The following is a 12,717-nucleotide window of genomic DNA, read 5'->3' as shown; positions in this document are numbered from 1 at the left end:
AACATAAAAATTGACACAAATACAACAATACATGAGCTGGACAATGAAGCCTCATACAAATACCTCAGAGCAGACAAATGCGCAAAACAATTACCAAAGAATACCTGCGTAGAACGTGGGTGGTCCTGAAAACATACCTTTCTCCAAGGAACAAAATCAAAACCATAAACCAACTCGCAATACCACAATTCCAGGACAGCTCCGGAATAATAAACTGGCCACAATCACAAATCAATAAACAGGATATCAAAACAAGGAAACTCCTCACCATCCACAAAATGTTTTACAAAAATTAACGCATCGCGAGAATGCACCTGCTGAGAGGAGAAGGAGGTAGCGGCCTGATGGAGCTCAACCAAGTGCACATAATGACAACTGTATGATTGGCTGAATACGTGAAAGGTGAAATAGACTACCAAATCCAATTTGTAAGTAAATAGGAAGACAACAAACCAGAGAAGGTATCCCTAATCCACCTCGCAAAAAAGAAATCCAAAGACAGGTGGGAATGGAAGATGTCACACAAGAAACCGAAAACAACAAGTACAGCCCCAAGAATTGCAAAAAAGATGAAAGACAAATATATAATGAAATTTCAATAGATATACACAGACAACTGGGAAAATGATTCAAGAACAGGAAGGTATAAAAGAAGAGTTGACAGAACGGGAGTAGAGAAAGAAGGCTCTTTTGAATGGCTAAGAGGAGGTCAGCTCAACAGCGATGGAGAATGGATCATTGTAAATCCCCAAGACACTACACCAATGAATTTAAGAAAATGTCGGGACTGAGGACAAGTGTAGGTTCTGCAAGGTAGAAACAAAACGTTTGAGCGATTTCCTATCAGGATAACAAACAACAACAACAACAACAACAACAATATGCATTTCAAAGGCCATTTTCCCTACTAGAGCGGGGGTTAGCCAATTTCCTATCACGATGTAAAAAAAACAACTCATGTCAGAGCAGCTGCACACCCAAAACCACAACAAGTTCAAGAAAACTCATGGAAACATGAACCAAAAGCAATCACTGAAAACAAGGAAGTAATGCTCATGTGGAACCTGATTATTCCATCCAGCGTGAACATAGAAAACAAAGCATTGCGACCGAATATTGTACTGAGGTACAAAAAATATAAAAGAAGGCATTGATAATTGAGGTATCAGTACCCAGCGATTTTGGTCGAAACAACGCAGAAATCAAGAAAATGACCAAATACCAAGGCTTCAAAAATGAAGTGAAAAGATCCTGGAAGCAGAAGAGCATCAAAATTGTGTACCAGTGATTATTGGAGCAACGGGAATGATTAAAAATAACCTTACACAGATCTTAAAAAAAACACCCCTGGGAATATTACCACAAACGAACTGCAGTTGTCTGGACCTATGTCCTATGTCTGCAGACCCTGTCTGGGGCTATGTGAAGATCCTCAAAAGAGCCATCAGAACAAAACTTTTAGAACAAGAAAACTTGACAAATTGGTCTGTGAATCATGATCCCTTACTGAAACGGGGGTGAATACTACGAGACCTGGGAGGGCTCCGTTCCCACTTCTGAAACGTGCATGTGGAGATAACAACCAAAGACACAAACGCACATGCATGGCCACTTGAACTTTTAGCAATAGATGTAAAAATCTAGTATAATTTCCCATGTAGCCCTGGAACCAAACAAACAATATATTGACAACACCCCTCACAGCTCCTGTAGCTCCCTCCCTCCCAACATAATTAATTATAAATATCATCATTTTAAACCTGCCCTATACATTCACAAGCCATAGATATATCCTTCTCATCCGTGTTCAGAAGAACCCAAATTAGATAGTCCATTCACTGATAATAATAATCCGTCGGGGGTTGTGTAACACACGCCCGTCCACTCGGGCCTTGCACTCACCAGGTTGGGAGTTTGCAGTACGAGCAAGTGTCGGTTCGGAAAGTTTCGTTGTGCAGAGCCCTTTCAGGTTTTTCTGGCTTGTTTCAGAAGCTTTGTGAGCCATTTCAGGTAACAATCCTTATCCCAGACACATAATGCATTTCAGTTTGCCGCAAGCTCGCCTATTTCTTGGGGTTTCTGTGCATGCACTCTCGGGCAGATTACGTCATTTTAAAAGTCATATATTCGATCTAGTCTGACAATTCACACAGGATGAGTGGAAAAGTGTTTGATCAGATATTGCATTCAAGGACTGGTCTCATCTGATCAACACCCAATATTGATTCCTCCTGTGAATGCTTGCTATGTCATAGATTCAAAGGTCTATTTCATCCTGCCTGTGGCTATCCTGCTCACCACCATTCATTCATTGTCCTTTTCCCTCTTGTACAACCAACTTCTACATTCCCTTAAATCTCATTCCTCCCTCCAGGTCTACAAGACAGTTTCCCACCACCATCTCAGATCATTCCCCATCCAAGTCGATGATCTTTTCTACCCCTGTAGAGCTGCCCATCTCCTTCCAAATTTCCAATTTTTCCTTCCAGAGAGATTGCTTCTTTATCCATCTTGTCCACTCCTGTGCCCTTCCCTACCCCTCATTCCTCCCCACACCCATTGTTTGTCCAAGTGTCCCTCTAGTTTGTCTTTCAACTCCCACTGTTGGCGTTTAAGCCCCTCTCGCTACTGTTCCTTTTGTTCTGTTGCATCATGATCTGTTCAGTTTTCTCCCTTTTCCACGAGCCCTGACCTTGAACACAAACAAAACTTCACTGCACATTGTAAATAAATAATTGTGAGTATTTAGAAAATCTATGTTTCCCTTTTTTGATATCATTTCATTTCTTTCATATGCATCTAAAGCAGTCATTTTGCTGTTCTTTAGACTGTGTTGACCGATTGACCTAAAATGTTGGTGCATCCTGCTTTCACGGCATTTCTGTCAAATGGAATTTCGATTGTCGATTCCCATTACCGAGACATGAAAGGGTAAAATATAAATTTTTAATCTGTATTTATGTAAAATAATTTTCTCTCCTTCTTTCTCATGTATTGTGACAGGGCTCTTAAAGCTGGTGTGACAAAGCCTTTGCTGGTGTGTCCTCCTGACTCACTTTATGCTAACGCCACCATGGTGGCCACCCTCGGAGCTCTGCATGCTACCTACGTGGTATGTTTTTTTCTTTTTCTCAGTGTTTAAGCCTCACGGATGATCGTGTACATTTATTACACTTGGGAGCGTAACAATGTATGGCGGTGTACTTTTCGTTAAATTCAAGACTGTTGTAACACCACGTTCTCCTGTGAGAATGCCAAACATTGCAATTTTGTTGGATGTTGCACGGATGCTGCAAGGATGTTGCACGGATGATCGTGTGCATTTATTACACTTGGGAGCGTAACAATGTATGGCGGTGTACTTTTCGTTAAATTCAAGACTGTTGTAACACCACGTTCTCCTGTGAGAATGCCAAACATTGCAATTTTGTTGGATGTTGCACGGATGTTGCACGGATGCTGCACGGATGTTGCACGGATGATCGTGTGTATTTATTACACTTGGGAGCGTAACAATGTATGGCGGTGTACTTTTCGTTAAATTCAAGACTGTTGTAACACCACGTTCTCCTGTGAGAATGCCAAACATTGCAATTTTGTTGGATGTTGCACGGATGCTGCACGGATGTTGCACGGATGATCGTGTGCATTTATTACACTTGGGAGCGTAACAATGTATGGCGGTGTACTTTTCGTTAAATTCAAGATTGTTGTAACACCACGTTCTCCTGTGAGAATGCCAAACATTGCAATTTGTGATGGTCTTCCATCTGAGCACGTAGCTCTCGAGTCAAAGAAGCAGAAACCACAGGTTCATGTCGCATATACTGTCAAGTTTTCAATGTCCTTGTAATTGATGGAAAAGTACGTTTTTTTTTCTTTTCTTGTCTTTATTACCGAAGCCACCAAAGGTATAAGGAGGTTATGTTTTAGACCGAAGGTAGACTGAATGTAGACGGAAGTTATGTTTTGTCACCCCTTTTGTTTGTCTGTCTGTCTTTGTGAGCAGGATATCTCAAAAAGTTGTTTTGTACGAGACTTGATGGACATGTTGGGTGTGGGACAAGGACAAATTTTGTCAATGTTGGTGCAGATCCGGATATCGATCCGGATGTGAGAATTTAAATTTTTAAAACTATCCTTCACCATTGAGAGATGGAGCCAAAAACGATATACAGTATGATATTTCAAAAGTTTGTGGATGGATTATGACAAAACCTGGTGGATGAATTGGGTAGGTGACGAGTACTAGCCGATTAGATCTTGGTTGAGGTCCGGATGCAGATCCGGCCTATCAGTGGGATACAAAACGTAAACTGCTCAGTCTGGCGGAGGCCTTTCTTTGGGGAGTCAGTGTGAGCCAAGTTGGTTTTTGGGTGAGGAATATGCATCACTAATTAATACCAGGTGGGGTTGATTCAGCCTGTCAACATTCTGAGGTCGGCTTCTGAGCTTCCCTCTCTATGGCCGCTATATTCTTCCACAGATGTGGTGACCAAAACTGTATACTGTATTCTAGATAGAGCATCACTAAGTTCCTGTACAGTGTTCATGCTACCCCTTTTTATTTACAAAATATCCCCCAACTACAAATACAGCCTAAAACACTATTACCTTTACCTAGAACTACCTGCCACTGCCCTATCTGCTTACCTCCCCACCCTCAACCCCGTATCTATTACCTCCCCCAGATCCTTCTCCTGTGTGACATGCTCAAAGATTACCCATTGTCTATATCTATATATATAAAACACAGTTTGTGTGTGTGTGTGTGTGTGTGTGTGTGTGTGTGTGTGTGTGTGTGTGTGTGTGTGTGTAATGTTACCGATAGACTCCTAAACGGAGAGGCTTACGTGCTTCATATTTGGCATAGACATGGCCATTGAGCCTGGGACGAACATGGCCGAACTCAAAATATTTATTAAAAAACCACCTTTAGAGGCCATTTTTCCCCGTAAAGCGGGGGTTGGCCTTTTTCGGGAACCGTGGTGGTTGTTGTTGTTTTTTCGGTCCCCTTTTTGAATCAATATTTTACGGCCGGATGCCCTTCCTGACGCCAACCCTTTTTGCCGCCTTTAACGACAAGCAGGGAATTACCAGTGAACTGGTACTCAATTTGCCGACCTCGGAAGGATGAACAGGCTGAGTCAACCCCCCCTGGTGTTAATTCAGCGATCGACCGGGATTCAAACCCAGGATCCTAGGATCCTAAGCCGGCACCCTAGCCGCTAGCCCAACACAAGGGATTATTAGCCCAACACCAACAACAACACTAGCCCAACACTCAAAATATTTGACGATCCATATTTTTTATTCATATTTACCTCAGCGCATTTCAGCGCACGGAATCAACGGAATCAGAGCAGGTGGGCGCTGATTCGCTCAGAGCGATCACGTGATGACGCTATGACGCTATGAACGCTATGACGCTATGACGCTATGAAAAAAAAAATCGCTATGACGCTATGAAAAAAAAAATCGCTATGACGCTATGAACGATATGACGATATGACGCTATGACGCTATGACGCTATGAAAAAAAAAAATCGCTATGACGCTATGAAACGCTATGACGCTATGAACGCTCTGACGCTATGAACGATATGATGCTATGACCGCTATGACGCTATGACGCTATGAAAAAAAAATCGCTATGACGCTATGACCGCTATGAAACGCTATGACGCTATGAACGCTCTGACGCTATGAACGATATGACGCTATGACCGCTATGACGCTATGAAAAAAAAATCGCTATGACGCTATGAAACGCTATGAACGCTATGACGCTATGAACGCTATGACGCTATGACGCTATGACGCTATGACGCTATGACGCTATGAAAAAAAAAATCGCTCGCTTTGCCAAGGGGCTCGCTCCCCCCACCCCCGTTCCCCTCCCCTCCCCTTCCCCCTCGCCCTCCCCTCCCCCGCCCGGCAATGCCGGGTACTTCTGCTAGTATGATCTAATTGCTAGTTTTGATTGTTCTTACCCTCCATTCCACATCAACTAACATTTATTTATGTTAAACTACACCTGCCAATAATTTGCCCAATCTATTAAAGTATCTCGACTTGCCTGAATAAAATCATCCCCCCTACCCCCAACCCACCCCTCTTTGTTATCTACCTTGCCTCCAAGCTTTGTGTCATCCGTAAGTTTGGAAAGCAGACTCTTGACCTCACCGTCAACATCGTTGATTTAAATTATGAATAATAATGGTCTCAGTGCTGATGCCTGAGATACCCACTACTTACATCCTCCCAGCCAGACATCCTCCCACTCACAGCCACTCTCTGCTTCCTGTCACTAATCCAGTTTTCAATCCAGTTAGCTACCTGCCCAGACACTCCACAAGCCCTCGCCTTGGCAAATAGCCTCCTATGGTGGTACCTTATCAAATGCCTTCTTAAAGTCTAGATATACTACATCAACTGCCATTCCCTCATACACACAATCAAACACTGTTTCATAGAACTCCAATAAATTTGCTAGACAAGACCGACCTTTGGTAAACCCATGCTGAATGCCTTTAATTAGTGTGTATTTATTTAAATGGTTCTCCATCTGGTCCATAATTAATGTTCCAACACCTTCCCCACAACTGAAGTCAAAGTAACAGGTCTATAGTTCCCCAATTCTTCTCTGGATCCTTTATTAAATAACGATGTTACATTTGCTACTCTCCAACACTCCGGTACCTGTCCTGACTCCAGTGAGCTGTTAAAGATATCTGTTAACATCTTGCTAACCTGCTCAGCCACCTCCCTTGACACTCTCAGGTGCATATTATCTGACCCCAGAGCTTTATCTACTCTTCGATTTCCTTGCTGTTCCTTTACTTCTTCCATTCCTACCTGGATCTTCTGTAAAAGCCCTTCCTCACCTCCTTCATAGATAATCTCAGGTATTGGTTATTTCCCCTTACTGTTCCAATTTCCTGACTGTTCCAATTTCCTGACTGTTCCAATTTCCTGACTGTTCCAATTTCCTGACTGTTCCAATTTCCTGACTGTTCCAATTTCCTGACTGTTCCAATTTCCTGACTGTTCCAATTTCCTGACTGTTCCAATTTCCTGACTGTTCCAATTTCCTGACTGTTCCAATTTCCTGACTGTTCCAATTTCCTGACTTCCAATTTCCTGACTGTTCCAATTTCCTGGCTGTTCCAATTTCCTGACTGTTCCAATTTCCTGACTGTTCCAATTTCCTGACTGTTCCAATTTCCTGGCTGTTCCAATTTCCTGACTGTTCCAATTTCCTGACTGTTCCAATTTCCTGGCTGTTCCAATTTCCTGATTGTTCCAATTTCCTGGCTGTTCCAATTTCCTGACTGTTCCAATTTCCTGACTGTTCCAATTTCCTGACTGTTCCAATTTCCTGACTGTTCCAATTTCCTGACTGTTCCAATTTCCTGACTGTTCCAATTTCCTGACTGTTCCAATTTCCTGACTGTTCCAATTTCCTGACTGTTCCAATTTCCTGACTGTTCCAATCTCCTGGCTGTTCCAATCTCCTGGCTGTTCGAATTTCCTGATTGTTCCATTTTCCTGACTGTTCCATTTTTCTGACTGTTCCATTTTCCTGACTGTTCCATTTTCCTGACTGTTCCATTTTCCTGACTGTTCCATTTTCCTGACTGTTCCATTTTCCTGACTGTTCCATTTTCCTGACTTCCATTTTCCTGACTGTTCCATTTTCCTGACTGTTCCATTTTCCTGACTGTTCCATTTTCCTGACTGTTCCATTTTCCTGACTGTTCCATTTTCCTGACTGTTCCATTTTCCTGACTGTTCCATTTTCCTGACTGTTCCATTTTCCTGACTGTTCCATTTTCCTGACTGTTCCATTTTCCTGACTGTTCCATTTTCCTGACTGTTCCATTTTCCTGACTTCCATTTTCCTGACTGTTCCATTTTCCTGACTGTTCCATTTTCCTGACTGTTCCATTTTCCTGACTGTTCCATTTTCCTGACTGTGCCATTTTCCTGACTGTTCCATTTTCCTGACTGTTCCATTTTCCTGACTGTTCCATTTTCCTGACTGTTCCATTTTTCTGACTGTTCCATTTTCCTGACTGTTCCATTTTCCTGACTGTTCCATTTTCCTGACTGTTCCATTTTCCTGACTGTTCCATTTTCCTGACTGTTCCATTTTCCTGACTTCCATTTTCCTGACTGTTCCATTTTCCTGACTGTTCCATTTTCCTGACTGTTCCATTTTCCTGACTGTTCCATTTTCCTGACTGTTCCATTTTCCTGACTGTTCCATTTTCCTGACTGTTCCATTTTCCTGACTGTTCCATTTTCCTGACTGTTCCATTTTCCTGACTGTTCCATTTTCCTGACTGTTCCATTTTCCTGACTGTTCCATTTTCCTGACTGTTCCATTTTCCTGACTGTTCCATTTTCCTGACTTCCATTTTCCTGACTGTTCCATTTTCCTGACTGTTCCATTTTCCTGACTGTTCCATTTTCCTGACTGTGCCATTTTCCTGACTGTTCCATTTTCCTGACTGTTCCATTTTCCTGACTGTTCCATTTTCCTGACTGTTCCATTTTCCTGACTGTTCCATTTTCCTGACTGTTCCATTTTCCTGACTGTTCCAATTTCCTGACTGTTCCAATTTCCTGACTGTTCCAATTTCCTGACTGTTCCAATTTCCTGACTGTTCCAATTTCCTGACTGTTCCAATTTCCTGACTGTTCCAATTTCCTGACTGTTCCAATTTCCTGACTGTTCCAATTTCCTGACTGTTCCAATCTCCTGGCTGTTCCAATCTCCTGGCTGTTCCATTCTCCTGATTGTTCCATTTTCCTGACTGTTCCATTTTGCTGACTGTTCCATTTTGCTGATTGTTCCATTTTCCTGACTGTTCCAATTTCCTGACTGTTCCAATTTCCTGACTGTTCCAATTTCCTGACTGTTCCATTTTCCTGACTGTTCCATTTTCCTGACTGTTCCATTTTCCCGACTGTTCCATTTTCCCGGCTGTTCCAATTTCCCGGCTGTTCCAATTTCCCGGCTGTTCCAATTTCCCGGCTGTTCCAATTTCCCGACTGGTCCAATTTCCCGACTGTTCCAATTTCCCGGCTGTTCCAATTTCCCGGCTGTTCCAATTTCCCGGCTGTTCCAATTTCCCGGCTGTTCCAATTTCCCGGCTGTTCCAATTTCCCGACTGTTCCAATTTCCCGACTGTTCCAATTTCCCGACTGTTCCAATTTCCCGACTGTTCCAATTTCCCGACTGTTCCAATTTCCCGACTGTTCCAATTTCCCGACTGTTCCAATTTCCCGACTGTTCCAATTTCCCGACTGTTCCAATTTCCCGACTGTTCCATTTTCCCCACTGTTCCATTTTCCCCACTGTTCCATTTTCCCGACTGTTCCATTTTCCCGACTGTTCCATTTTCCCGACTGTTCCATTTTCCCGACTGTTCCATTTTCCCGACTGTTCCATTTTCCCGACTGTTCCATTTTCCCGACTGTTCCATTTTCCCGACTGTTCCATTTTCCCGACTGTTCCATTTTCCCGACTGTTCCATTTTCCCGACTGTTCCATTTTCCCGACTGTTCCATTTTCCCGACTGTTCCATTTTCCCGACTGTTCCAATTTCCCGACTGTTCCAATTTCCCGACTGTTCCAATTTCCCGACTGTTCCAATTTCCCGACTGTTCCAATTTCCCGACTGTTCCATTTTCCCGACCGTTCCATTTTCCCGACCGTTCCATTTTCCCGACCGTTCCATTTTCCCGACCGTTCCATTTTCCCGACCGTTCCATTTTCCCGACCGTTCCATTTTCCCGACCGTTCCATTTTCCCGACCGTTCCATTTTCCCGACCGTTCCATTTTCCCGACCGTTCCATTTTCCCGACCGTTCCATTTTCCCGACCGTTCCATTTTCCCGACCGTTCCATTTTCCCGACCGTTCCATTTTCCCGACCGTTCCATTTTCCCGACCGTTCCATTTTCCCGACCGTTCCATTTTCCCGACCGTTCCAATTTCCCGACTGTTCCATTTTCCCGACTGTTCCATTTTCCCGACTGTTCCATTTTCCCGACTGTTCCATTTTCCCGACTGTTCCATTTTCCCGGCTGTTCCAATTTCCCGGCTGTTCCAATTTCCCGGCTGTTCCAATTTCCCGGCTGTTCCAATTTCCCGGCTGTTCCAATTTCCCGACTGTTCCAATTTCCCGACTGTTCCAATTTCCCGACTGTTCCAATTTCCCGACTGTTCCAATTTCCCGACTGTTCCAATTTCCCGACTGTTCCAATTTCCCGACTGTTCCAATTTCCCGACTGTTCCAATTTCCCGACTGTTCCATTTTCCCCACTGTTCCATTTTCCCCACTGTTCCATTTTCCCGACTGTTCCATTTTCCCGACTGTTCCATTTTCCCGACTGTTCCATTTTCCCGACTGTTCCATTTTCCCGACTGTTCCATTTTCCCGACTGTTCCATTTTCCCGACTGTTCCATTTTCCCGACTGTTCCATTTTCCCGACTGTTCCATTTTCCCGACTGTTCCATTTTCCCGACTGTTCCATTTTCCCGACTGTTCCATTTTCCCGACTGTTCCATTTTCCCGACTGTTCCAATTTCCCGACTGTTCCAATTTCCCGACTGTTCCAATTTCCCGACTGTTCCAATTTCCCGACTGTTCCATTTTCCCGACTGTTCCATTTTCCCGACTGTTCCATTTTCCCGACCGTTCCATTTTCCCGACCGTTCCATTTTCCCGACCGTTCCATTTTCCCGACCGTTCCATTTTCCCGACCGTTCCATTTTCCCGACCGTTCCATTTTCCCGACCGTTCCATTTTCCCGACCGTTCCATTTTCCCGACCGTTCCATTTTCCCGACCGTTCCATTTTCCCGACCGTTCCATTTTCCCGACTGTTCCATTTTCCCGACTGTTCCAATTTCCTGGCTGGTCCAATCTCCCGGCTGGTCCAATCTCCTGGCTGGTCCATTCTCCTGATTGTTCCATTTTCCTGACTGTTCCATTTTCCTGACTGTTCCATTTTCCTGACTGTTCCATTTTCCTGACTGTTCCATTTTCCTGACTGTTCCATTTTCCCGACTGTTCCATTTTCCCGACTGTTCCATTTTCCCGACTGTTCCATTTTCCCGACTGTTCCATTTTCCCGACTGTTCCATTTTCCCGACTGTTCCATTTTCCCGACTGTTCCATTTTCCCGACTGTTCCATTTTCCCGACTGTTCCATTTTCCCGACTGTTCCATTTTCCCGACTGTTCCATTTTCCCGACTGTTCCATTTTCCCGACTGTTCCATTTTCCCGACTGTTCCATTTTCCCGACTGTTCCATTTTCCCGACTGTTCCATTTTCCCGACTGTTCCATTTTCCCGACTGTTCCATTTTCCTGACTGTTCCATTTTCCTGACTGTTCCAATCTCCTGGCTGTTCCAATCTCCTGGCTGTTCCAATCTCCTGGCTGGTCCATTCTCCTGACTGTTCCATTTTCCTGACTGTTCCATTTTCCTGACTGTTCCATTTTCCCGACTGTTCCATTTTCCCGACTGTTCCATTTTCCCGACTGTTCCATTTTCCCGACTGTTCCATTTTCCCGACTGTTCCATTTTCCCGACTGTTCCATTTTCCCGACTGTTCCAATTTCCCGACTGTTCCATTTTCCCGACTTCCATTTTCCCGACTTCCATTTTCCCGACTTCCATTTTCCCGGCTGTTCCATTTTCCCGGCTGTTCCATTTTCCCGGCTGTTCCAATTTCCCGGCTGTTCCAATTTCCCGGCTGTTCCAATTTCCCGGCTGTTCCAATTTCCCGGCTGTTCCAATTTCCCGGCTGTTCCAATTTCCCGGCTGTTCCAATTTCCCGACTGTTCCAATTTCCCGACTGTTCCAATTTCCCGACTGTTCCAATTTCCCGACTGTTCCAATTTCCCGACTGTTCCAATTTCCCGACTGTCCAATTTCCCGACTGTTCCAATTTCCCGACTGTTCCAATTTTCCCGACTGTTCCAATTTCCCGACTGTTCCAATTTCCCGACTGTTCCAATTTCCCGACTGTTCCAATTTCCCGACTCTTCCAATTTCCCGACTGTTCCAATTTCCCGACTCTTCCAATTTCCCGACTGTTCCAATTTCCCGACTGTTCCAATTTCCCGACTGTTCCAATTTCCCGACTGTTCCAATTTCCCGGCTGTTCCAATTTCCCGGCTGTTCCAATTTCCCGGCTGTTCCAATCTCCCGGCTGTTCCAATCTCCCGGCTGTTCCAATCTCCCGGCTGTTCCAATCTCCCGGCTGTTCCAATCTCCCGGCTGTTCCATTTTCCCGGCTGTTCCATTTTCCCGACTGTTCCATTTTCCCGACTGTTCCATTTTCCCGACTGTTCCATTTTCCCGACTGTTCCATTTTCCCGACTGTTCCATTTTCCCGACTGTTCCATTTTCCCGACTGTTCCATTTTCCCGACTGTTCCATTTTCCCGACTGTTCCATTTTCCCGACTGTTCCATTTTCCCGACTGTTCCATTTTCCCGACTGTTCCATTTTCCCGACTGTTCCATTTTCCCGACTGTTCCATTTTCCCGACTGTTCCATTTTCCCGACTGTTCCATTTTCCCGACTGTTCCATTTTCCCGACTGTTCCATTTTCCCGACTGTTCCATTTTCCCGACTGTTCCATTTTCCCGACTGTTCCATTTTCCCGACTGTTCCATTTTCCCGACTGTTCCA

General features: G+C 44.3%; 1 protein-coding gene across 3 annotated transcripts in view; it reads left to right on the top strand.

Moving 5' to 3' along the window:
• LOC137423738 (putative aminopeptidase W07G4.4) overlaps positions 1-12,717 on the top strand; it is a 118,308-nt gene that overhangs the window by 26,736 nt on the left and 78,855 nt on the right. For all 3 annotated transcript variants that reach the window (XM_078773783.1, XM_068111202.2, XM_078773784.1), the window contains exon 6: positions 3,004-3,112. In XM_078773783.1, the coding sequence (XP_078629909.1) occupies positions 3,004-3,112 (109 nt within the window). The remainder of the gene's footprint in view (positions 1-3,003; positions 3,113-12,717) is intronic.

The sequence above is a fragment of the Myxine glutinosa genome, chromosome 3 (genome assembly GCF_964187855.1).
Source record: "Myxine glutinosa chromosome 3, kmMyxGlut1.1, whole genome shotgun sequence".
In the NCBI taxonomy this organism is placed as follows: Eukaryota; Metazoa; Chordata; class Myxini; order Myxiniformes; family Myxinidae; genus Myxine; species Myxine glutinosa.
Note: the sequence above shows the minus strand (reverse complement) of the source record. Positions and strands in the feature narration are given on the sequence as shown.